The following is a 24,641-nucleotide window of genomic DNA, read 5'->3' as shown; positions in this document are numbered from 1 at the left end:
TATATGCTCATTAAATGTTAGCATCTTTCCCTGCTTTAGCTCCACTACCAATTGTATGTGATCTTGAATAAGTCACATCACTTTTTCCAGCCACAGTTGCCTCATCTACAACTATAAAATGAAGTAGTCAGACAAATGATCTGTAACAATCCTCTCACTCTGTCCACATTGCTCCCCAGGCTTTCAACCAGGCCTATTTTTTCCTTAAGTCCCGCCCCAGGGGTTTAGCCAGATTTTTAGTGCTCAACACAGGATTCCCAAGGATTCACGGAAGCTCTGCTTCTTATTAGAGGGTATCGCCTTTTCTCTTTGCAATTGGTTTTCAGGATCTCCACTTTCCTCAATCATTGGCCTATGGTGGAGAAAGGCCCGCCCCTTCCCGCCCTCTCACTGGTGATTGGCATGGGACCTGGATCGTCCCCGCCTCCACTTGATTGACAGCTGGGCCGCGGCACCGCCCTCCGTCCTGAGGAGGTTGCTGACGCGGGTGGCTGGGACCGTTAGCTCGCCAGGCTGGCAGGCCCGGCCTTACTTCACCAGCGGCCGGGATGGAGACCATGCGAGCGCAACGGCTGCAGCCTGGAGTGGGCACCAGCGGAAGGGGAACTCTTCGAGCGCTGCGGCCCGGGGTAACTGGGGCCGCGGCCACCGCTGCCACACCCCCCGTGGGCCCCCCGCCGGCTCCGCCGCCCCCCGCGCCGCCCCCGCCGCCGCTGCTCCTGTCGGGGGCCCCAGGGCTGCCCTTGCCTCCCGGCGCCGCGGGCAGCCCTGTGGTGCTGCGGGAGGCGGTGGAGGCCGTGGTGAGGAGCTTCGCCAAGCACACGCAGGGCTACGGCCGAGGTGAGTCCGAGGGGTGGCCGCCGCGGGTAATCCTCAGCCGAGCCTTGCTCCCCGTCCTCCGGGCGCCTTTGCTGGCATGGAGCCCTCGCATGCATTTCCTTTTGGGGAGCTTCCTTCTGGGCGGCGCACACGCGTCTCACCTTTCCCTTTATTAAGATAGTGTATTCTTCCTAATTTGTCAGGATTGGAATTCCTCCTGTAGTTTACAAAGTTTTAACATCTCTACCCTTGAGAACCCCTCCCCATTGTGTGCACTCCTGTCTTTTTAGATCCAAAACATTCCTTATCCAGACCCTTCTCAATTTTTACTCTGATCCCAGCAATTCCCGGGCTCCGTTTAGTTACTCCATATCCTTAACCCTGATTTCTTTTTTGGTGGGGGAGGGTGGGAAGGGAAGGCGGTGAGATCGCCTTGAACTGGCCTTGAACTGGAGATCCTCCTGTGTCGTGTCTCCCACCCCAACCTCGTGCTGGGATTACAGGCATGCCTCACTATGCCTGGCTGATTTTTTAAGTCCTTTATTTGCTTATCTTTACTCTGAAATTTCCAGTGCAACTTCAGATTTGCTGGAGAATTAAGTAGTATCTTCACAAGTCACTAATAATTGTGCCTTTAAAACTGTACCCATAACATTGAGCCCATGCCTGTGTCTTTTTTAGTTTGGAGCTTCACAATTCCAGCCTCTTTGTCTGGCTCTGTTTTCCTGGCCCTTGTCCAGGAACTGAGGGGGCTTGGCTCTCTCTATGTGGAAATGAGCCAGGCAGAAACCTCATTTTGGTTTAAAGACGCCTAATTTCTGGGAAGGGGGTGTGAGGATTTTCTTTGTTGTTTTTGTTTAACCACTGTAGAATTTTCTGTCAGCGTTCTAGTTCCAAATTTATAGTTTAAGTAGCAAGAATATATAGTGAAAGATGTAGGATGCAGAATTTAAGTCTGGAATTTCCAACACATCACTTCTGTCTTCTTGTCCTGCTCAATCTGGAAGTGGCCATCTTTAACTTTCTGGTTTTAAAAGCAGAGAAAATTCGAGAAGCTTTTTCTACAGACAATAATTTCTTCTTTCTTTTAGTGTAAAGAACACATAAAGGCTTTGAAGATCTTTGTCACTTGCTAACTCTATCTTTAGGGAAGGGATTCATTTCACTGAGTTTAGATTTCCTCGAGGGTTATGATGTGGATTAGTGGAGATACTGCAACTAACACATAGTACTTAAAAATGATTTTTATTATCTCAACTATGTTGGTTCATCTGGGCACCTGTAGCTCACACCTGGAACTAGCTACTTGAGAGGCTGGCTCTCTGTTCAAGGCCAGCCTGGGCAAATACTTCAAAAGACCTCATCTCCAAAATAACCAGAGCAAAGTGTACTGGAGTTGTGGCTCAAGCAGCTAGAGTACCTGCTTTGCAGGCTGTACATCCTGAGTTGAAACCCTAGTTTTACCCCCCAGAAATTGTTGGTTCATACTTCCTTAAAAAGAACATATTTCATTTTCTTCCTTTTTTTTTTTTTTTTTGCGGTACTGGGGTTTGAACTCAGGGTCTACACCTTAGGCCACTCCACCCGCCCTTTTTTTGTGATGAGTTTTTTTGATACAGGGTCTCTGAAACTATTTGCCCAGGCTGGCTTCAAACCTCAATCCTGATCATTGTCTCCTATGTAGCTGGGACAGATGTGAGCCACCAGTGCCTGGCTCATTTTCTTCCATTCTTAAATCTCTGTATCTCTGTATACCCAAATATTCCAATGGGAACAGATTTTTTTTGATTCAGTTTGCCGTATGTGAATAGTGATTCGTTTACTGTTAATTTCCTTTCATTTTTCATAAAATTTGACCTCCAACCATGTGGCAGGCATTCTGCAGAGTGCTGGGGATATGATTGTAAAACTCATTCCGAGCAAATAGATATCTTTACAGTTCACTTCTTAGATTTTACAAGGATATGTGATGGCGCTGCCACAGCTATTATCCTGCTGCTTCAGGTCTCTAGGTTAAACTAAGAGAAGCTCTTTGTCTCTGGGCATAGCAGTAGTCTGGCACAATCATCCTAACTCTGAAGCTTTCTTCTTAGAAACTTAGAGGCATTTGCTAAAAATACAGAGAAATGCCCCCTTTTTCTTGTCTGTGTTTCTTTGCCCTGGAGAGTCATTAGTTTAGTTTCTAAACTGCATGTCTTGTAAAAACTTTTTTAGTGTCCTTAGAAAGAACAAGGGAACAAAGGATTGTGTTGACAAAGAGCAAGAAGTCAGACTTTAGACTTTGTGGTGAATTTTTCCTCCATCCTATTCCCCTCCCCCCAATTCCTCATTATTCTCGAATTTCTTATTTCCAGTTTGGGTGTCCAGCCAGTACTTCAGGAGAGTTTGGCAGATAGTTCAGCTTCAGGCAAGCAAAATCTTTGCTGATTTGGCTCAGAAGTCCTTCACCACATGGAACTACTTATTCTGCTTTGATTAATAGGCAAAGTTGCTATTGGCATGTACCCATATACCCTTGTGACTGATGGCATGGTATTTGGGGGATGGCTATATTCCCCTGAATACAATTTACTTTGGTCTCTGTCCAGATCTTTCTCCGATCCAGCAATGTCTTATACATCATCTTTAATTCATTTGTTTCTTATGCTTCCTGACTACTCCAAATTCACCATTTCCAGCTATTACCCTGTTACTTTAGATTTACCTTCACTCCTTTTGGGTCCCAGCATTTACACACATACACACACGTACATGCACACACACACAAAACCCCTCTTTTGTTATTTCACCTATTTGTCTTTTATTATCCCACCTCCCCTGCCTCCACCAGTCCAAGAGACACATAGTTCAGTATACTGTTGGATATTAATCAGTTTACAGTGTATAGAATTCAGAATCAGGGGGCCTGGCCCTGTCAAAGAGTGGCTGTGTGATTTTGGAGAAATTGCTTAATTTCTGTATGCCTCATCTGTTCCATTTATTCATTTAACAAATATTTACTGATCAACAGATGTAGGGGTGAGCAAGGCAGATATTTTGGTTCCTATCTTGATGGAGCTCATAGTCTGTTTTACAGAACATATGTGAGGATTAATGGTGCAATAAAGTAGGATAGTACAAAAAAAGAGGGCCAGCTTTGGAGCCAAATGAAAATTGTTTCTAAATCTTGGTTCTGGTACTTCTGCCTTACTCCTTGTTTACTTTTTATAAGATGGGTATTATAATACCTGTCTTGATAGTTTTGTGTGCATTAAATGAGATAAAGAATATAAAGCATATAGCACATAGTATTCAACAGTGGTTACTATTATTATGCATTTAGAAATATTTTGAAAACTACATGTAATAGACACTGTTAACATTACCTTTTTCCCCTGCCCCTGCTCCCAGAAGGGCATATCGATCCTTCTTGCATGTTTGATATCTGGCAATCCCTGAACTGGCATGATCCAACAAATAACTTTCCTTTCTCTGTAAATGATACATTTCTCTCTTCCAGTCTTATAGTTTTGGAATTATTGCTCTCCCTTTATGTTACAATATGGCTATGTGATTGGAGATTTTTTTTTAAGACAGGGTCTTACCATATCATTCTGATCTGGAACTCACTATGTAGCGTAGGCTGGCCATGAACTTGTGATCCTCCTGTCTCAGCCTCCTGAGAGCTGGGATTACAGAGGTGTACCACCACCCCGGGCTTGTATTTATCCTTTCTTTTTTTGGTGACGTAAAAAACAAAACAAAACCTAGTAAGGGCCTTCACTTGCTAGGTAGACTCTCTACCTCTTGAGCCATGCCCCCAGCCCTTTTTTTGTCTTAGCTATTTTTCAAATAGGTCTTGCTTTATACATGTGTGGCCTGGACCACAGTCCCTCTACTTATGCTTCCTGAGTAGGTGGGATGACAAGCATATGCCACCATGCCCAGCTTTTATTGGTTGAGATGGAATCTCTTGAACTTTTTTCCTTGGCTGGACTCAAACTGTTATCTCCCTACCTCCCAAGTAGCAAGGATTACAGGCTTAAGCTACCATGCCCAGTGTATTTTTCTGTAGACTTTTTTTTTTATGTTGGGGATTGAACCAATGCTTTGAGCATGTTAAACACACATTCTAACATAGGGACTAATACTTCCAGTCCTTATGTATTGTTTTAATGTTTTCATTGTGGTGGATAAATGATATTGCTATTCTACTTAGACATGCATCTAATATTTTATCTTCTGGAGTTAAAGACAGAGTATTCTCTTTTGTGCTCTCAACATCATGGTTAAGCACCTATATATTCTTCACTTTCTTGGATTTTTTTTTTTTTGGCAGTACTAAGTTTTGAATTCAGGACCTTACACTTGCTAGGCAGGCCCTTTTTTGTGTTGGGTATTTTCTTTTTGTAGTACTGGGGTTTGTACTCAGGGCCTATACCTTGAGCTACTCCACCAGCCCTTTTTTTTTTCTTGTGATGGGTTTTTTTGAGTTGCGGGGGTGGGGGGTGGGTGGGGTCTCTCGAACTGTTTGCCCGGACTGGGTTCGAACTGTGATTCTCCTGATCTTTGCCTCTTGAGTAGCTAGGATTATGGGCATGAGCCACTGGCACCCAGCTTTGTGTTGGGTATTTTCAAGATAGGGTCTCGAGAACTATTTGCCTGGACTGGCTTTGAACCACGATCTTCCTCATCTCTGCCTCCCGAGTAGCTAGGATTACAAGCGTGAGTCCTCAATGCCCAGCCATTTTCTTGATCTTTTTTGTCTCAGCCCAGCATGTCAGTGACTTCCAGAAATCACCTGTTATCTGTCAAGTATGTGTTTCCTCTCTCATTGTTCTTTAAGTATCCTCATATAGGCCATTATATCCATGGTTCTCCACTGAAAGTCTAATAAATACTATGGGTATCTCCTCACATGTGTACATCATATATAGATATATAATTTTACTTAAGTTTACGGAGCTATGAGCTCCCGTAAAGCTTAAACATGGACTAGATCTTAAACCTTGGGTTAAGATTCCTAAATTCTAAATAAAAACAGCAACAAAAAACAGAGATTCCCAAATTAGAAAGAGTTGTCCCAACTGAGGCTTTGCGACCTCCAGCAAGTCATTTGCCCTTCCTTAGTGTAAACTGGACTATATGATCCTTTAAAGTTTCACTCAGCTCTAAAAATCACTTTATGAGCATTTTTAAATGTGTGTGGGTGTGTGGCTCCAAGTGGTGGAACACCTACCTAGCAAGGTGAGGCCCTGAGTTAAAACTCCAGTACTACCAAAAAAAAAAAAATGTCAGGCACCAGTGACTCATGCCTGTAATCCTGTCTATTCAGGAAGAAGCAATCAGGAGGATCACAGTTTGAAGTCAACCTGGGAAAATAGTTTGCAAGACCTTATCTTGAAAATACCCTTCACACACACACACACACACACACACACACACACACACACACACACACAAAGGGCTGGTGGAGTGGCTCAAGGCATATTCCCTGAGTTCAAGCCCCAGTACCATTAAAAAATAAAATCACAATTTTTTTTTCTTGACCATTTTGCCAGTTTTTCATTTCATACCCATATTTCTGAAATAAGACTCACAGTTCCTTCAACTTGGAGTAATCCTTAAAACAGTCTTAGCTAGGCATTGTTATACATACCTATAAGCCCAGTACTTGGGAGGCTGAGAGAGGAAGACTTGAGTTCCAGGTCTACGTGGGCTACATAATGAGACTGTTTCCAAAAAAAAAAAAAAAAAATGTTTATACTCTATGCCAAGAAGGATTTAACTGGATATGGAATTGGACATAGGCTTTTTAGTAGGACCTTTCCAATTATGGTGGTCTCCTCCCCTTCTCTTTTATTCATTATTCTCTCTGTTGTTTACATGTCAGGAGAGCTGTCACCCAGTGCATTGTGTTAAATTGTCTCAAAAAGGGAACTGGGGCTGAAAAGATGTCAGTGGAGATTAGATGGCTAAGCTGGGCAGCGGTGACCTTTGAGGAGCACTTGCCAAAACCAAGAGTGGGAAAGAGTATTTTCTTTTCATGCTGTCTTTTAGTAGAAGAATGATCATTCTAAAAAGTCAGTTAACTATAGAATATTAGAAAAGAACTTAACGCTGCTTTTCAAACTCTGGCTGGAATATGGGTCCTTATTTCAGCTGTGGAGCAGCCACTAAATTTTGAACAACTTGCTAGTAGAGAATGTGTTACTCTTTGCATCCCTAATGACTAGAATAGAGTTATACCTATAAAGGGCTCAAATGTTTGCTTAATGAAAATGTGCTGAGCAGACCTCTTGCTTGTAGGGAGCGTAACTGCTGCCCCCTCTAGGTCCATTGCCACATTTGCAGAGGCCACAATGAGGACAACAAGTATGTTAATGCTGGCACATCCTGCCAAAGGAATTCCTTTGGCATAAGGACTTCTTGTTGGCTAAACCTTTCTTGGAACTGCATTGCAGTCTAAGATTTTCATAATTAAACCTCCTTCCTTTCCTCTCTTTTACATGTGTCAGACCTTTACTGTGATCTGAAGGCTGTCCCTACATTTTCCTGCTTCCCTTCCAATAAATACTTTGCACGAGTATCCCATTTTAATGGCTTCCTGGCATACATGAACTAACACAATATGAAAGAATGAATGAGTTTCTTATAATTAAGAGTAGGAGATCAGGCTGAGTGCCGGTGGCTTACACCTGTAATCCTAGCTACTTGAGAGGCAGAGATCAGGATTGAGGTTCAAAGCTAGCCCTAGCAAATAGTCTGTGAGGCCCTATCTTGAAAATACCCAACACAAAAAAGGATTGGTGGAGTGGCTCAAGTGGTGGGTAGAGTGCGTACCTGGCTAGCAAGCATGAGGCCCTGAGTTCAAACCCCAGTACCGCCACACAGTAAAAAAGAGTAGGAGGTCAGGCATGGTGGCTTATGCCTATAATCCCAGCTACTTGAGAGGCAGAGATTAGGAGGATCATAGTTCAAGTCCAGCCTAGGCAAAAAGTTATTGACACTGCATCTCGATCAGTAATCTTAATACCTGTGATCCCAGCAACTTGGGAGGCCTAGGTAGGATGCTGTAGGTACAAAGACTGCATTCCAAGGCTGGCTTGGGCAAAAATGTGAGATTCCACCTGAAAAATAACTAAAGCAAAAAGGTCTGGGGCATAGCTCAAGTGGTAGAGTGCCTGTCTCCCAAGAACAGCCATGAATTCAAGTCCCAGTACTACCAAAAATAAAAGGAGGAGTGTGTTTGTTGCAAGATATCACAGAGCATCATAATTTATTATGAAGCTTCAGTTAAAGCCATTTGAAATGTTTGGAACCTTACAATTAAAGTGATCATTTCCAAATTCAAAATTATCTCATTTCCCCCCTTCTGTTTAAAATCCTTTGTTTGCTTCCCATCTTGCCCTAGGATAAAAACCAGTACTCTAAAATGGCCTAAAAGGCTCAATTCAGTCTAGTCAGTGCCTCCTTTTGCAGCCTCGTCTTGTATTACACTTCCCTTCACTCTTGTAGTCACAGGGCCTTCTTTTAGTCTATGTATTCACCATGTTCCATGATGACATAGCCTTTGTATATGCTGTTTCTTAAGCCCAGAGCACTCTTCTCTCTCCTCTTGCTCAGTGAATTCCTACTCATACCTCAGTTTAGATATTACATCTTCATGGTAGCTTTCTTTCACTTTCTTATCTACTTTCTCTAGGAGATCAGACACTCCTGCAGATTTCTTATTATCACCCCTCTGTAGCATTTATCACAGGGGCAATTTTGTCAGTGTTTGAGATTATTTTTCTCTCTATACACTGTAGGTCATATAAAAAAAAAAAAGGAGTCATGTATGGTTTTTCTCACTCTTGTAGTCTAGAATCCAGCACATAGTCTGCATAGAGTAGGCACTCGATTTGTATTTGTGGAATGATTGAGCCTAAGAACTGGGGATGGGAGAAAGTGTCTAGAATAAAGTGGCAGATTTGGAATTTGATTTTACTCCACTTACAACTAATAAGTTAGCCAGTTACTGTTTAATGGATGCTGGCAAAAGTCAAGAGATTTCTGGATCAGAGATGAGACTCTGCAAGTAGCATGAGCATCATGTTACATCAGTTCACTTGGCCTCCCAAGTATGATGCAGAGGGCTCAGGTGGATGCTTGTGTAGGCTATGGGGCCATGGGTTACTTCACAAGAGAGGAACACTGAGCTTGGGGAACTGCTCCCTCCTTTTTTTTTTTTTTTTTTTTGCAGTACTGGGATTTGAACTTGGCCTCATTCTTGCTAGGCAGGGGCTCTACCTCTTGAGCCATTTCACCAGCCCTTTTTTGTATTAGGTGTTTTCGAGATAGAGTCTCACAACTATTTGCTCAGGCTGGCCTCAAACCATGATCTTCCTGATGTCTGCCTCCCAAGTGGCTAGAATTATAGGTGTGAGCTACCAGCACCTGGTGGAACCTGCGTTTTATCATAGTCAGTAAACAAGCTTGTTCTTTGTCCCAGAGGAATCATTACCTCATCCCTCAAAGTTTCTTGCTGCAAACATAATCCTGAGAAGTGGCTCAAGTAAAGAGCAGTCAGAGCTTTGTAATGTTGGCATGCCTAGCAAAGTGTGAAGGAACACAAAAGATCCATGGAGGAGTGTTTCCCAGCATACAGTTCCTCCAAAAATCACTTAAACCCAAGTAAAGCCTCAGAAGAGAATCAATACCCCACTCTTATAATATTCCAGGCTGGAAAGGCAATCTGGCCATTAGTTTGTTCACTTGAAGCATAAGTTTGAGAATGGCTAATAGTGCCATATTGCCTAGTGGTTTTTTTTTTTTTTTGCCTAGTGTTTTGAGAACATTTAAGACTATGGGCCAGGCAGCATAGTAGTGCACATCTGTAATCCTAGCACTCTGGAGGCAGAGGCAGGATGGTTGAATTTGAGGCCAGCCTGGGATAACAATAATGAGATCCCATTTCAAACAAACAAGGACTGGGGAAATAGTTCAGTGGTAGAAGTACCTGCCTCACATGTACAGAGCTCTGATCTACAGCACAGAAAAAACAAACAACAAAACACACTGACTCTGAAAACAAGACTGCCTGAGTTTGGTTTTTACTCTGCAACTTTCTCATCTTTATAACCTTGGGCCAGTTGTCTTAAACTTACCTCAGATGTAAAATGGGAATAACAAAAAAACCTGCCTCATAAGGTCGTTACGATTAGATGGGTAAAACATTTATGGAAATGCATGACATACAGTAAATCTGATTGTGGCTACTTATTATCGTGGTGGTTATTATGGTCCTAGGCCAGCTGACCGGTGTGGGATAATACATCACACAGTGATAACTGTCTGCTGACCTTGGAAACTTTACCTCCAAAATTTGCTATTTCCCTTTGGTGGCTGGGACTAATAAAAATGTGAATTTTAGGGAGTTGGGGGAAGAGGGCAGGCATAGTCTAGTCTCTCAATGCAAATTGACTTAACCACAGCCTAAATTTATTAATTTAAATGCTTTTAAATGGTGACAGATGGGGAGCTAAGGGTCTCTTAATGTAGGTACAGATTATAGGTTCTGTATTGAAATACAGCACCATTTGGAAGTATTCTCATTGCTGAACATAACAACTTCTCTTTTTGTAGTGAATGTGGTGGAAGCACTTCAGGAATTCTGGCAGATGAAGCAGTCCCGTGGGGCTGACTTGAAGAATGGGGCTCTAGTGGTTTATGAGATGGTTCCCTCCAATAGTCCTCCATATGTCTGCTATGTCACCCTGCCTGGAGGAAGTTGCTTTGGGAGTTTCCAGGTAAGAGTTGTGAGGTGGCAGTAGCAAAAAAATAATGTGTAAGTGCTACCACTTTGGCCATTAAATATATGCTTGAATTCACATATTTGAGGACGAAATCAACTCTGAACAAATCCTTCTGGCAAGTACCTGAGGTTCATTAGATTACAAAAAACCCTCAGTAGCACCAGGTGCAGATGCCAATGGCTCACGCCTATAATCCTAACTACTCAGGAGGTAGAGATCAGGAGGATAAAGGTTTAAGGCTAGCTAGGGCAAAAAGCAAGCCCCTAATCTCAAAAATACCAAGCACATGAAAGGGCTGGTGGAGTGGCAAAAGCAGTAGAGCACCTGCCTAGCAAGTGCGAGACCCTGATTCCAACCCTACTACCACAGAGGGAAGGAGAACCTCAGTAGCATGCTTTTCTTTGTTGGCAGTAGTGTGGTTTGAACTTAGGGCTTCTCATCTTTGATGCAGGTGCTCTATCACAAAGCCATCCCCCCAGCTCAAATAATTTTCTTTCAGCCTGCAAAAACTCAAACCTATTTTGAATTTCATCAGTTGAGATTATATCCTTGCTTAATATGCAACACTACCAGCACTCAAACCTTGTCCTGATCCGGCTTCTATTAATGCATTCCAACTTCCTGCCATTACTTCACTTCTTCAGGATCTAGAATAGTATTTCTAAAGCTACTCCTTTTTCATAGGCAATTACTAAAGAAAGCAATGTTTGAGTTCTCTAAGAGATTATAGGGGAGGGACACAGTACAGAGTTAGGTGATTTGAATTCTCATTCCCTTGTCAGTAGGGCAAATCAGTTAAAAGTCTCTGGGCCTTTATCTATCTATAACATGAAGGAGATAGGTTATGTTCTTCTTCTTCTTCTTTTTTGGTGGTACTAGGGTTTGAACTCAGAGCCTTGTACTTACACTCTACACACTTGAACCACTTCTACCCCCATTCTTTTTCACTCATTATTTTTCAGATAGAGTCTAGAGTTTTTGCCTTGGTTGGCCTCAGACCATGATCTACCTACACCTCCCATGAAGCTAGGAATACATATTTACACCACTATGCACAGCCTACATTGTTTTAAGGTCTTTTTTCACTGCTAACTTTCTATACTTGTATGAAAGACCTATGATGATGAAAAGAATGGTTGCTATTATGGGGTAGTGAAAAATTATTATGCACTAGTATGAAATTATAAAAAATTGATTTTTACATTGCATACAAGAAGGCAGCTTTCTGAGGCTGAATTAATTTTTTTGGTGGTACTGGGATTTGAACTCAGGGCCTCAAGTTTGCTAGGCAGTACTCTACCTCTTGAACCACTCCACCAGCTAGAAGACAGCTTTCTGAAATGTCAACTTAAAGAGTCTGAATGGGAAATTAAAGAAGATAATTGGACACCTTTGTTTAGTTTTTATGATTTGTGTTACCCTTAGACAAAGTTAGAACCTTTGCTATGTGTTTCCATAGCACCTTGAACTTCCCCTATTATATCACTTACCATAATTGATTTTCTCTTCAAGTATACTAGGCTTCATGGAAGCAAAGATTGTATTTTCTTCCTTTCTTCCTATTTATTTCTCCTACCTTCCTCTGTTTTTTTCTCCCTCCCTCCCTCCCTCCCTTCTTTCCTTTCACAGTGCTGAACATTGAACCCAGGGCCTCACTTACACTAAATCTTCTTGTTCATTATTAAATCCCTACCACCAAGTTCAGATTCCAGCACAAAGTAGGCACTTAACATATGTCTTGCATGTTGGTTGCCTCAAACAGAAATAATCCTGAGGAAGCTTTGTTTCAAATCATGTGAGTACATTTTTTCCCTAAGAACTCAGCCATTTTGGAGAAATAAATATATGCCTGGGATGGCTAATGTTTGCATTTTCCTTTATTAGAGAATAAGATCTTTCCTTCTTCCCACCTCATCACAATGTTTAATAATGATTTGATAATTTTATGATGATGCTCATAACTGAACCATTATAGTAATTTGATTTTTGTTATTTTTTCTAAAATAATAAAATGATCTATGTTGGCTTCTTTTAGCTTATACATTTTATATCCACTTTGGCAGGTGAAATTTTTCCTGGCAGTTTTCTTCACAGCTGACTTTTTCAGCGACAGTGTGGAGAGTAGGCTAGTAATAAAGAAGTAGAGGCAGAGAAACTGAAGAAGCAAAAAAGACAGAGTTAAAACTCCCTATGCTATCTGCTAAAGGAAATTAGGAAAATTGATACTATACATATCCTGGTCTCCTTTTAAAAACTGGAAAATCAGCAATGTGGCTCAAGCAGTAGAGCACCTGCTTTGCAAGTGTGAAGCCCTGAGTTTAAACACCAGTCCTACCCCCCCCAAAAAAAAACCCTAAAAAAAAAATCACTTTCTTCCTTTCTTCTAATTTTAATCATAAATGACAAAGGGTGCACAGAAGCCTTTGAAGCAGCCAGTGAATATGAATTAAAACAAAACTGTGGTGGCAAGGGACTTGAAGTTAAATGGTTTAAGACTTGTCCTGTTTTAGACTGTCCTATGTTACCTACGTTGGTTAATAACTTAAAAACACAAATTAATTTTTAATATTTTCTTGCTTTCCTCAGGTCAACTTTCCTTCCTGTAGCTATCCCTCTCCTCCTTGCTTCTATTGGTAGGAAAAAAAAAAAGCTAAATTTCTTCTTCAGACTTAGACTCTTATTTAAGGACAGCAACTTCTGCTCATTACAGTATTGGGGAAGCTGCCTCATCATAGCCAAAAGTGAAGTCCAAGAATCCCAGAGGCCTCCTATGCAGAAGCAGCCTATATCAACTTTGTTCTAATCTTGGTTATGTAGAGGAATCAAAAAAACCTTGCCTGTCCACAGAACAAGAGAACATGATTTCTAACAAGCTGGCCAGAATCTGGCTTTTGAGTAATTAGTTTTGTTGACAATTTAAATGCAGGTATTTTTCATGTCTAGCAGTTATATGCTGACTTCAGCAGCCTTCCTTATTCTGCATTCAATTTGGTATGAACTACAGCCATCTTCAGTTCCTTAATGGCTTCAGGATGTTGAATCAAAACTATGTTTCCAAGCTAAGTTTGGTGGTACACAGCTGCAATCCCAGCATATGGGAGGCTGAAGCAGGAGGATCTCAAGTCAAGGCCATCGTGGCTACATAACAAGACCCTGTCTCAAACAAACAAAAAAATTTTTAAAAAGTTATGTTCCCAAACATCCCAACCATTTACAATTAAACTTTGGAAAGTGTGTTGAATACAACAGATTCTTTCAGAGTCTCTAATTGACTTCTACCACTGTTTCTTCCTCTTGCTTAGATACACACATATGCATAGTCTCTCTTTCTCTCTCTCCTGCCTAGTTTTGCCCCACAAAAGCTGAGGCCCGGAGAAGTGCTGCAAAGATTGCATTGATGAACTCTGTGTTCAATGAACATCCTTCCCGAAGAATCACTGATGAGTTCATTGAGAAGAGTGTCTCTGAGGCCCTAGCATCTTTCAATGTAAGTAACCTGGAATTGGAAACAGGGAGAGTGGGCTATAGGAGAACTGAGAAACAGCATGAATTCTTCTTGTCTTTTTTGTCTACATTTCTGTTGTCTATTCTGTCCATTTTTTTGTGTGTGTCATGTGCTCCATATGTCTCAATCTTTAATTTTGTGTGGATATTTGTATGGCTTTTGTTGTGGTTGCTGTTTTGTCATTTTTTATTTAAAAATATTTTTTGCAGTGCTAGGGATTGAACCCAGGGCTTTGCACATGCTAGGTATCTCTGTCACTGAGCTACACACCCAAATCTATCTTTTAGGATATAAAGAAAGGTTTATTTTAACTCATGGTTCTGTCCTAAGGTTGAGGGGGCTCCATCACATGATGGCTTCCTCACTTATGAGGTAGCTTGGGGTATCAGGTGACAAGAGACAGGGAGTGTATGAAAGCTGTTCTTTTTTCAAATGACTGCTTTTATTGTTACTTGTCTCCTGCCTCCATTACTTCATCTTTTTTATAAAGAATCCCTTTATACAGTATCTTATTTTTTCTCTTTTAGAAATGGGGAGAATAATTTATTTGCCTTCTTTAAAAAGAACATCTGAAGAAGACAAAGACAATGCCCTGTATAGCTATCCTTATCTCAACCAGCAAAAACCCTTGTTCCTTCCTATTATTGCTTATACTCTCTCTACAACAAAATTAGAAATAAGGGCAAAATAGTTTCTGCTGGGTATTGAGGGGGTGGGGGGGAGAGGGAGGGGGCGGAGTGGGTGGTAAGGGAGGGGGTGGGGGCAGGGGGGAGAAATGAACCAAGCCTTGTATGCACATATGAATAATAAAAGAAAAAAAAAGGAAAAAAAAGAACTTCTGTTTTTTCAAGGATGATGATGTTAATACTATGACTATCAGGGACTAATCCAAGGGATTTATGTGTACTTTTATCTCATTTGGTTATCCAAAAATCCTGTGTGGTGTAAATATTATTATTACCCCCATTTTACAGATGAGACTAAAATTACAGAAATGATGTTTTTGCCTAAAGTGATACAGCAAGTTAGTGGTAGAGCTAACTTATTAGAACACAAGCAGATTTAGCTGAGAGGTACATTTTAGAAATTACCACTGCTTTCTTCCTTCTTCCCCAACAAACTCATTGATAGGGTAATAAAGTCAGACCAACCTTTTGTTTCTCTTCTCTTTGTATTAAGATGTAATTACATATACTATATTGCTTCATTTATCACTTTTTGGACTGAGATGTTAAACACTTTAAATCATAAATAGGCTTCTCTATTATTTAGAACCCATCTTTTTTCTAACATTCTTCTTTTCTCCAATTAATAGCATCTGAAGGAATAAAAATACTTTTAATCAAAGCCAATTAAAATTAGGAAAGTACATTTGACACTCTTAAGGTCCAGTGCTATTTTAAAATGAAATGTTAGTTTGGATTATAGAAATCAGGATGTCTAGTAGTTATAAGCATGGACACTGAATTCATTGTATTGAAATTATGATTTTACCAGCTACATTTTTGAAAGAGTTATTTCATTAAATCTGTTTTTCATCTGCAAAACAGGATAAAAATGATCACTGGATAAAAGAGATATTTAAGTACTTCGTACACGTTATCTGTTTAGATGTCCTTGAATGCAAATAATAGAAAATCTCACTTCAAATTGACTTAAGAAAATACACAGGACTGGAAGTGTGGCTCAAGTGATAGAGCACCTGCTTTGCAAGTGTGAAACCCTGAGTTCAAACCCCAGTCCCCCAAAAAAAGAAAAAGAAACAAAGGAAATTTATTACTTAACATGTCAGAAAGCCAGATGTAGGGCAGATTTCAGGGCTGGTTGATTCCATGGATCAAGAATGTTGTCATCTAGCCAGACGTGGTGGAACATACCTGCAATCACAGCACTCCAAAGGCTGAGGCAAGACAATGAAGAGTCTGAGGCCATCTGGGCTATTAAGTTTCAGGCCAGTCTGGGGGGTGGGGGAAGAAGGGGGGTGCGGAAATGTTATCATCTAAAACCTGGTGCAGTGGCAGAGGCCTATAGCCCCACCTACTCAGAAGGCTGAGGCTAAGGATCACGTGATCCCAGGAGTTCAAGGCCAGCCTGTGCAATACTGCCAATTGCAAGACACCATCTAAAACAAAGGAAGTCATATACTGGTTCAGATTCTTTCTAGCTCTTCACCTAGTCATCCTCTAGATGTTGGCTTTATCTTTAGGCTGGCTCCCCTCAGGGTGTACAATGACTATAGAGTTCTAGACATAGCATATCTACATTCAGAGACAGAGGGCCATCTTTTCTAGCACCTCTAATTAGTGGTAAGGAATTATTTCCTGGAAGCCCTCCACCAGACTTCACTTCCCAAAGCCAGAATCCTTACCTTAAAATAAATTAGTGGTAAAGGGGATTAAGATTTGTAATCTGGAGATTTGATAAGATCACTCTTCTTTGAGACACAAGACTCTTTAATTTAAACAAGGTTAAAGTCCTATAGTAAGGAAGAAAGTAAGAGATGTCATTGTCAGGTAGATTACCTGTGGTATCTTTTACAAGGTGTTTAAGAAATGTGAACCATTATTATTCCTGTTCCACTAATCCTTTTTGGTTAACCCCCTCCCCCCAATTGAGAATTCAATGGATTTTTCATCAGTTTGAACTCGGACCTTGTGCTTGCTAGGCAGGCAGGCCCTCTACTGCTTGAGCCACACCTTCAGCCCTGTTGCTTTGTTACTTTTGAGATAGGGTCTCACTTTTTGCCCAGGCTGGCCTGGACCAAGATCCTCCTATTTTTGCTTCCTGCAATAGCTGGGATAGGTGTGTACCAGCATGCCCAGCCTTTTCTGTTGAGAAGGAGTCTTGTGAACTTTTTTCCCAGGCTGACCTCAAACTGTGATTGTTCCAATCTTGACCTTCCAAGTAGTTAGAATTACAGGAATGAGCCACTAGCACCTGGCCTCAGCTTTTTGTTTTGTTTTTTAATTTTTTAATTTTTGGTGTGGCTGGGGTTTGAACTGAGGGCATCACATTTGCAAAACAGGCAGTCTACTGCTTACCCATTTTGGTTTGGTTATTTTTGAGATGGGGTTTCTTGAACTATTTGTCTGGGCTGGCCTCAAAACAGTGATCCTTCTGATCTCAGCCTACTAAAAGTAGCTAGGATTATAGATGTGAGCAACTAGTGCCCTGCTCTCAGCTTTTGTTTTTAAAGATCCTGAATCTGACACTAAATCGTACAATATTTTGATAAATCACCTACCTTCAGAGGGTCTGAGTTTTCTCATTTGTAAAACAAGTCAGTTAAGTTAAATTATTTCTAATCTCTTTTCAATTATATTTGACACAGGGTCTTACTATGTAGCTCAGGCTGGCCTCAAACTCTCCATCCTCCTGGCTCAGCCTCCCAAGTGTTAGGATTACAGGTATGTATGACCATACTCAGCTTTCCAATTATATTCTAGTGATCCTTTTACTTATCTGATTACATTCTTGTCATCCCAGCTACCAGAGAAGTTGAGGTAGGACAGTGAGTTTGAAGCCACAGGCAACACAGGGAGACCTTTGTCTCAAAAAAAAAAAAAAAAAGTGGGTAGGGTGGGGCTATAGCTCATTAGCATGTACAAGGCCCTGGTTTGATCTCCAGCACTGCAAACAAACAAACAAACAAATAAATAAATAAATAACATTTATTAAATAAGTGGGGTTCATTTGACCATGTTAGATGTGGAAGGGTAATATGAAGTAGAACTTCCCAAGCAGTAGGTCATACTATTCTGTCATACTACAGATAGTTTACAGGTGTGCCATGATATTGATTTCCCCCTCAGCTCTCAGGAGATTGGGCAAGGCCTGAAACAGATGGTCTCTTGTGTTCAACTCTGGCTGCTAGCAGCCTCCTATGGTTGCTGGTATACTTGATACAGATATGATCATTATTTTACATGTGCATGTCATGGAAAAGTTTGGGCTGCATTGAATAAGTTATCATTTTGAATCATTACTGGAACAAATGAAATGGTTGCTTGTCTAAGAGCCCTAAGGCCTAATTCTGAAGATTACAGTTAAAGCCCCTCCAGTTTTTTCCTTTTAAGTCCAAATTTTGTGATCATTTTTTTTCTTTTGTGGCAGTACTTGGTTTGAACTCAGGGCCTCAGCCTTGCTGGGCAGGTGCCCTACCACTTGAGCCACTCCACCAGCCTTTTTTTTTTTTTTTTTTTTGGGTATTTTTGAAATAGGGTCTCAGAGTATTTGCCAAGGCTGCTCTTGAACTATGCTCCTCCTGATCTCTGCCTCCTGAGTAGCTAGGATTAGAGGTGAGAATCACCAGCGCCTGGCTTGGCATGATTTCTTATGAGCCACAAAACAATATGAATTGATCTTGAGTAGTTCTGACCTCCAGTTGATTCTAACACAGTAACAACAATAATGAGGATCAGGGAGAGGAGGAAGCTGTTGTTGTGAGCATTTGTGGTGCACTTGCTAGTGCTTGGCATTTAGATGGTGTAACACATATACACAAAAACCCCATGATGAAGAGTGGCACAATAAACTGAACTTGAATATAACCTGATTGGCTTCTGATCTCTATCCAGTTCTCTTTCTCAAAGACTGCAGAATAAAGTTCTTATCTTGGGGCCTGACTAGAAAGAGCAGGCAACTACTCAGGAAGCAGAAGAAGAAAGTTGGATCCCGGTGTTCCCAATTGTTTCCTGGCTCTATTTTCCTAGACTAAGCTGACAAAAGGGTCCCCAGTAAACCAGGATATGCCCTATTTTAGAAGTCCTAGGCAGCTCTATGGTCTGAGATGATCCCTAGTATTTGAGCCAAAGAGAAAAATCACTACCAAATATAACCAAACTATCACCAGTTCCAGAATGGATTTGAATTGTGTAACCAAGTCCAGTATAATAATATACCTACATTTTATGATTTTTTAGGCCACATGTACTCAAAAAATTTTTTTTGAAACAGAATTTCACTGCACCTTCCTTAAACTTGCAATCATCCAGCCTCACCCTCTTGATTTAATTTTACTTAAAAAATGTATTTAATTCTCAAAACAGCCCTGTATGGTAGGTCTATGATTATTCCCATTTTATAGATGAGGAAACTAAGGAACATAGAAATTAACATGACTTCATCATGGCCAAACAACTAGTAGAAGCACTAGTCTGTGCTTTTAACTTTTACTTGTTTTTTGTTTGTTTGTTTTGGTGGTGCTGGGGTTTGAATTCAGGGCTTCATACTTGCAAAGTAGGTGTTCTACTTCTTGAGTCACACCTCTAAGTCCATTTTGTCTGGTTATTTTGGAGATGGAGGTCTCACAAACTATTTGTCTAGGCTGGCCCCATACCACAATTCTCCCCATCTCAGCCTCCCAAGAAGCTAGGATTACAGGTGTGAGCCACCTGCATCCATAGCAATGCTATTAACCTTTATGTTGTTCTTTGTACACACTAGACTTGAAGATGAGACAGTATGTCTCAGCTCTACCCTTGCAGGGTCATCTAGCCAATAGGAGACATAACAGGCAAATGTCCAGGAGGCCAAACTACTACCCAGAATTTCCCATGCTTATGGTTTCTACTGTTTCCCTTTTAAGTATATTAATTCAGTTGTTCTTTAGTCTATTCTAATATAGAATCCTATACACTTAACCCACTCACTGTTATTTTGGTTGAATCAGAATATTGTTCTATGCCTCAGTGTTTCTCCTTTGTAAAACAGAAAATTAGATTTGCCCTTTATCAGCCAAGGTAAAATGTGTGATAATCTTGGAGTCCTGTAGGCCTGTGCTGACAAATAAGCCACTTGCCATACAGTTACTGAGCATTTGCTTGTATGCATTGAGATGTCCTTTAGGAATAGACAGATTTCAAGCTGGGTGCTGGTGGCTCACATCTGTGATTCTCACTACCCAGGAGGCAGAGATCAAGAGGACTGCAGTTTGAGCCAGCCCAGACAAGTAGTTTGAGAGACCCTATCTTGAAAATACCAAACAACAACGACAAGAAAAAGGGCTGGCTGAGTGGCTCAAGTGTTAGAGCACCTGCCTAGCAAGTGTGAAACCCTTAGTTCAAAACCCATTATGGCCAAAAAAGATTTCAAAAACTTGGTACAAGAAAAATAACAAAATATTTTATAAATAATATTTATACTGACCACATTTGGAAAACAATATTTTGAATATATTGGGCTAAATAAAAATAAATTAATTTTACTTATTTATTTTTACTTTAATGTGATAGCTTGAAAAATTTTAAACTAATTTACCTGTTTATTTTACTTTTATGTGACAACTAGAAAATTTAAAATTAACTATGTGGCTCACATTATATTTCTATTAGGTAATGCTGCTTGAAATGATAATCCTGATTAAAAATCCATGTCTTTTCCTTTTCTCTGTTACCAGGGCAACAGGGAGGAAGCTGACAACCCAAATACAGGGATTGGTGCCTTCCGATTTATGTTGGAATCCAACAAGGGCAAGTCAATGTTGGAGTTCCAGGTACTGGTCCACCTACTTACCAGGCTCTCTAATAACATGGGTCAGCCTCCATATATATATGTGTATATGTATATATATGTATATGTATATATTATATGCTAGTCTCTAACTCACTGATGCTGAAAAGAAGGTTGCTAGAGTTCTTCTCAAAATATACATACCTTTCTTTCCCCAAGGGCATATGGGCTTATCAGAGTTGGTGATTAGAGATGCTACTACAGATACATTTTGTAAAAAGTTTCCCAGTGATTCTGATGCAACCTCCAAATATAAAATTACTGTCCTCCTATTTCAAATCTTCCTCCAGGAGCTAATGACAGTTTTTCAACTGCTGCACTGGAATGGCAGCCTTAAGGCTATGAGGGAAAGACAGTGCTCTCGGCAGGTAAGAGATGCTATGGGTGAGGGGAATAGGGAAGAAGGACTACTTTAAGGTGGCTGCTATGTTAGAAATAAGTAGGCCTATGCTTACCAAGTTGTGACTATTGAAAACCTTATTTAAATTCTCTTTTCATTCCTGTAATCTTTGCTATTTAAATCTTCACTGTCATTATTGTGCCTGCCTTGCTTTCCCCACTAGGAAATTTCCCTTAAGAATCTCTTTGGAGAGCTGGGTATGATGGTGTACACCTGTAATCCCAGCACTCAGGTGGCTGAGGCAGACCCTGTGTGAAAAAAAAAAAATCTCCTTGGAGGACTTAGATGCTGACTTCAGGACTCCAAGGCTAAGAGTACCTTAGTCCCCGCTGCATGAATTTGGTATGATGCGTACCTTTACCTTCTCAGTGATCTTCACATTCCCCTTCCTCATAGGAGGTGTTGGCTCATTATTCACACCGAGCTCTGGATGATGATATTCGCCACCAAATGGCCTTGGACTGGGTGAGCCGGGAGCAGAGTGTGCCTGGAGCACTGTCTAGAGAGCTGGCCTCCACTGAACGGGAGCTGGATGAAGCCCGGCTGGCAGGCAAGGAGCTACGCTTCCACAAGGAGAAGAAAGATATTCTCATGCTGGCTGCTGGGCAGTTGGGCAATATGCATTCTTCCAACTGCTAGGCATATACCCTCACATTCCCCGTCTTCTTCAGATCTTTTTTATATGTCTCCTTTTTAAGACTTAGGATGATTTCTGTATATACTTTCTCAATTTTGTACTTTAAATATATATATATATATATATATATATATACATATGTGTGTGTGTATGTATAAATTCTACACCTGGATTCCTATTTGCTAAGCGATCCCTTAAAAAAAACTTCCAGTTTTTGGATATAGTTTCATTTGAAACATCCTCACACCACTTTTGAGCTTTGTTGGTTCTTAAATTTCCAGATTGACTAAACGTTCATGTCTCCTTCTTTTAAAATAACAGGTAGGCTGAAAGATTATGTGCCTCACCCTTCTCACCCTTACCATCATTCTTGCTTTCTCTTCAACTCAGACAGGATATGAATAAGAATCCTTTGACTTTGATTTATCTTAGCTGGTCCTGCTTGGTACCCCTCCTCTCCCCACCACTACTTTACTCCTTTTCCTCCAAACACTCCTTTGTTTTGAGGCTTCCCTAGCTTACTATTCAGAAGGAGAAACTGCCCAGGAAGAAGAGAATTTAAACACAATTCATGGAGATAATCACCGCAGTTGCTTCTGGGGCTATCTATACCATTCCAGCATTCCAGATTCCTGGATATACTCTACAGTAACAAGTGGGTCAGTGTTAAGGCTGATTTTTTTTTTTTTCACTATTCCTTTCATTTCTCCCCTGCTCACCAATTTAGTTAAATACTATATTTAAACCTTCCTACCTGTGGTGTTTAGATGAAGATAAAACATACTCTTCCCACTCCCATCATTGTACTCTTTGAAAGCAGTGTCTATTTGAAAGCAATGTTTGTTTGGTGAGGGCCATGTTCCTCTCACTTCCATTAAGTTGTTACCTTAGATGTATGTACCTTAGATTCTCACTTATTTTTCTCTTTTTCTGTTCCTACACATTATTAGGGCATGAGGTGATCAGGAAAATTAGATAAGAATATGGCACTAAGGCACTTCCTAATTGGAACCTTGGGAGACTGCAGGGAGGAAAAGAGAGCAAATAATCAGCTATTTGTGGTTTTTTTGGGTGAGATAAGAGAGATATGGAATATAGCTAGAACATTGTCCTTTTAGAAAATTTTTTTGGAGAATGATATGTAGAAAGATGTATTTTTCCTCTTGTTTCTGTGTACTTTATACTACAGTATTGTTCCATGTACTTTCTAAACTGAGTTTGGGAAGTTTAATGCCCCTGCAATTGGACTTTCCATTTTACAATTACATAGTTTGCTTTCTGAAGTACACTAGTAAACAGACCAAATTTGCTCTTTTGGATTATATAGAAGCAAGATGAAAAGCAGCATTCTTGCTTTTGAAATCATCTTTGTGACTAGTACACATAAGATCAGAGGTAACTAATCCAGCTACTATTACATTAGTGCTTGGAAGGGGCTTCTTTGATTTTTCCCAAGTCCCGTCTTTGTATTTCAGGAAACACATGCAGGATTGGAGTACAAGCTCCTACATTAAATAATAGGTACATCTAACTGTATTTATTAATATTTATAACCCAGAAATAATAAATTCTCCAGTTTCTCCTATGCTCCTTTCTTTGAGAAGTGTTAGGGCTATCAGTTGTAGGAAGACTTGTCCTTGCACCTCCTGGATTTATTATTTTTCTCAAATACCCAAGATCCCAAAGAACTTAAGAAAAAATGTTCTCTGATATGTCAACTTTTGGTGTTGAGGATTTTAGTCATCTTCTTAGTAGCTCCTATGTATTTTATATGTATAATTTTATACAATTAAAAATAGATTTTTGTCTAGTAAGCCAGAATGACTCTTTCTTGAAACCTGTATATTTGAGGAGCTCTAAAATGGCTCCATTCATTTACACATGTACCAAAAATATAATTTTTATTAGTATTTTGAGGGTGGTAGAAATAAGACTGTACTCTAGGAAAAGGCAGCCTGCCTCCCCTTCTCCACACATTTAAGGAGCCTGGATTCTGTCCTTGACCCTTTCTCCTCAAGCTCTACTTCACTCGTACTGCAGTCTCACCCACTATAGTGGTTTACACTCCTCTATACACGATTCTCAAATCTGGTTCTTCCACCTCAACTTGTTTTGAGCTTTTACATATATGTTTCCACATCACCACTTGAATATAAAAAAAAGAACTGTGAATTCACATACCCAAAATAAAACTCCATTTCTCCATAATTACTCCTCTTTGACTCCATTATTGGAATTATCTATCTAGTTATCTAAGCCAGAACCCTTAGATCCTCACTTCTGTCATCACCATTTAGTCACTTGCTGTTGAGTCTATCTTCTATATACTATAATCTGTTTTGTTCATATATACTGCTTTCAATTCTTTTTCATATCTGGACGACTATAAGAACTTCCTGGTTTTTTTGCATTCATTCTTAATATGTTCCACACTATAATATTTCTTATTAAAATTACATATGACTGTGCCATTCCCTTGTTTAACTATCACTTAACTATCTTTAGCAGCATTTCTCAAAGTTTTATATGTGAACCCTTGGTGTTGAAATTATTTTAGGCAATAGATGGACAATTTTAATAGTTATACTTTTATCTGAATTTGTAGTAGAAAAATACTGGTTTTCCACTTACATAGTAATATTGAAATTTCCTTTTAGTAAAGACTTATGTTTTAAAAGAATTTAAGAAAAAGTACTAAGCAAAAATTCCATGGGGGCTATTAACAAATGTTAAAAACCGTAACTACTTGAGTTGGTGGAATGGCTCAAGTGGTAGAGCACCTGTAAGTGTGAGTTTAACCCCTCAGTACTGCCACACACACACACACAGAATCATAAATACTCAAATTTATTAGGATAAATTCCTAAAACTAATTTACCACAATCCTTAACATAGCAATTTTACCCTAAACTGTATTTCTAGATTTATTTCCCAGTCACATAACATCAGGCATACAGAATCTCTTTCTGATATTTATTCTGCCATGAGCTGCCA

At 40.2% G+C, this 24,641-nt stretch overlaps 1 protein-coding gene across 1 annotated transcript; it reads left to right on the top strand.

Annotated features, from left to right (window-relative positions):
- The first annotated feature begins 454 nt into the window (after window positions 1-454).
- Window positions 455-23,461, top strand: Lix1l (limb and CNS expressed 1 like). The gene is made up of 6 exons (XM_020157458.2): window positions 455-840; window positions 10,426-10,589; window positions 13,942-14,082; window positions 20,498-20,593; window positions 20,901-20,978; window positions 21,407-23,461. Exons 1-6 carry the CDS (start codon window positions 549-551, stop codon window positions 21,647-21,649), a joined length of 1,014 nt encoding a protein of 337 aa, XP_020013047.1. The 5' UTR covers window positions 455-548; the 3' UTR covers window positions 21,650-23,461.
- The last annotated feature ends 1,180 nt before the right edge of the window (window positions 23,462-24,641 follow it).

The sequence above is a fragment of the Castor canadensis genome, chromosome 12 (assembly GCF_047511655.1).
Source record: "Castor canadensis chromosome 12, mCasCan1.hap1v2, whole genome shotgun sequence".
Lineage (NCBI taxonomy): Eukaryota > Metazoa > Chordata > Mammalia > Rodentia > Castoridae > Castor > Castor canadensis.
Note: the sequence above shows the minus strand (reverse complement) of the source record. Positions and strands in the feature narration are given on the sequence as shown.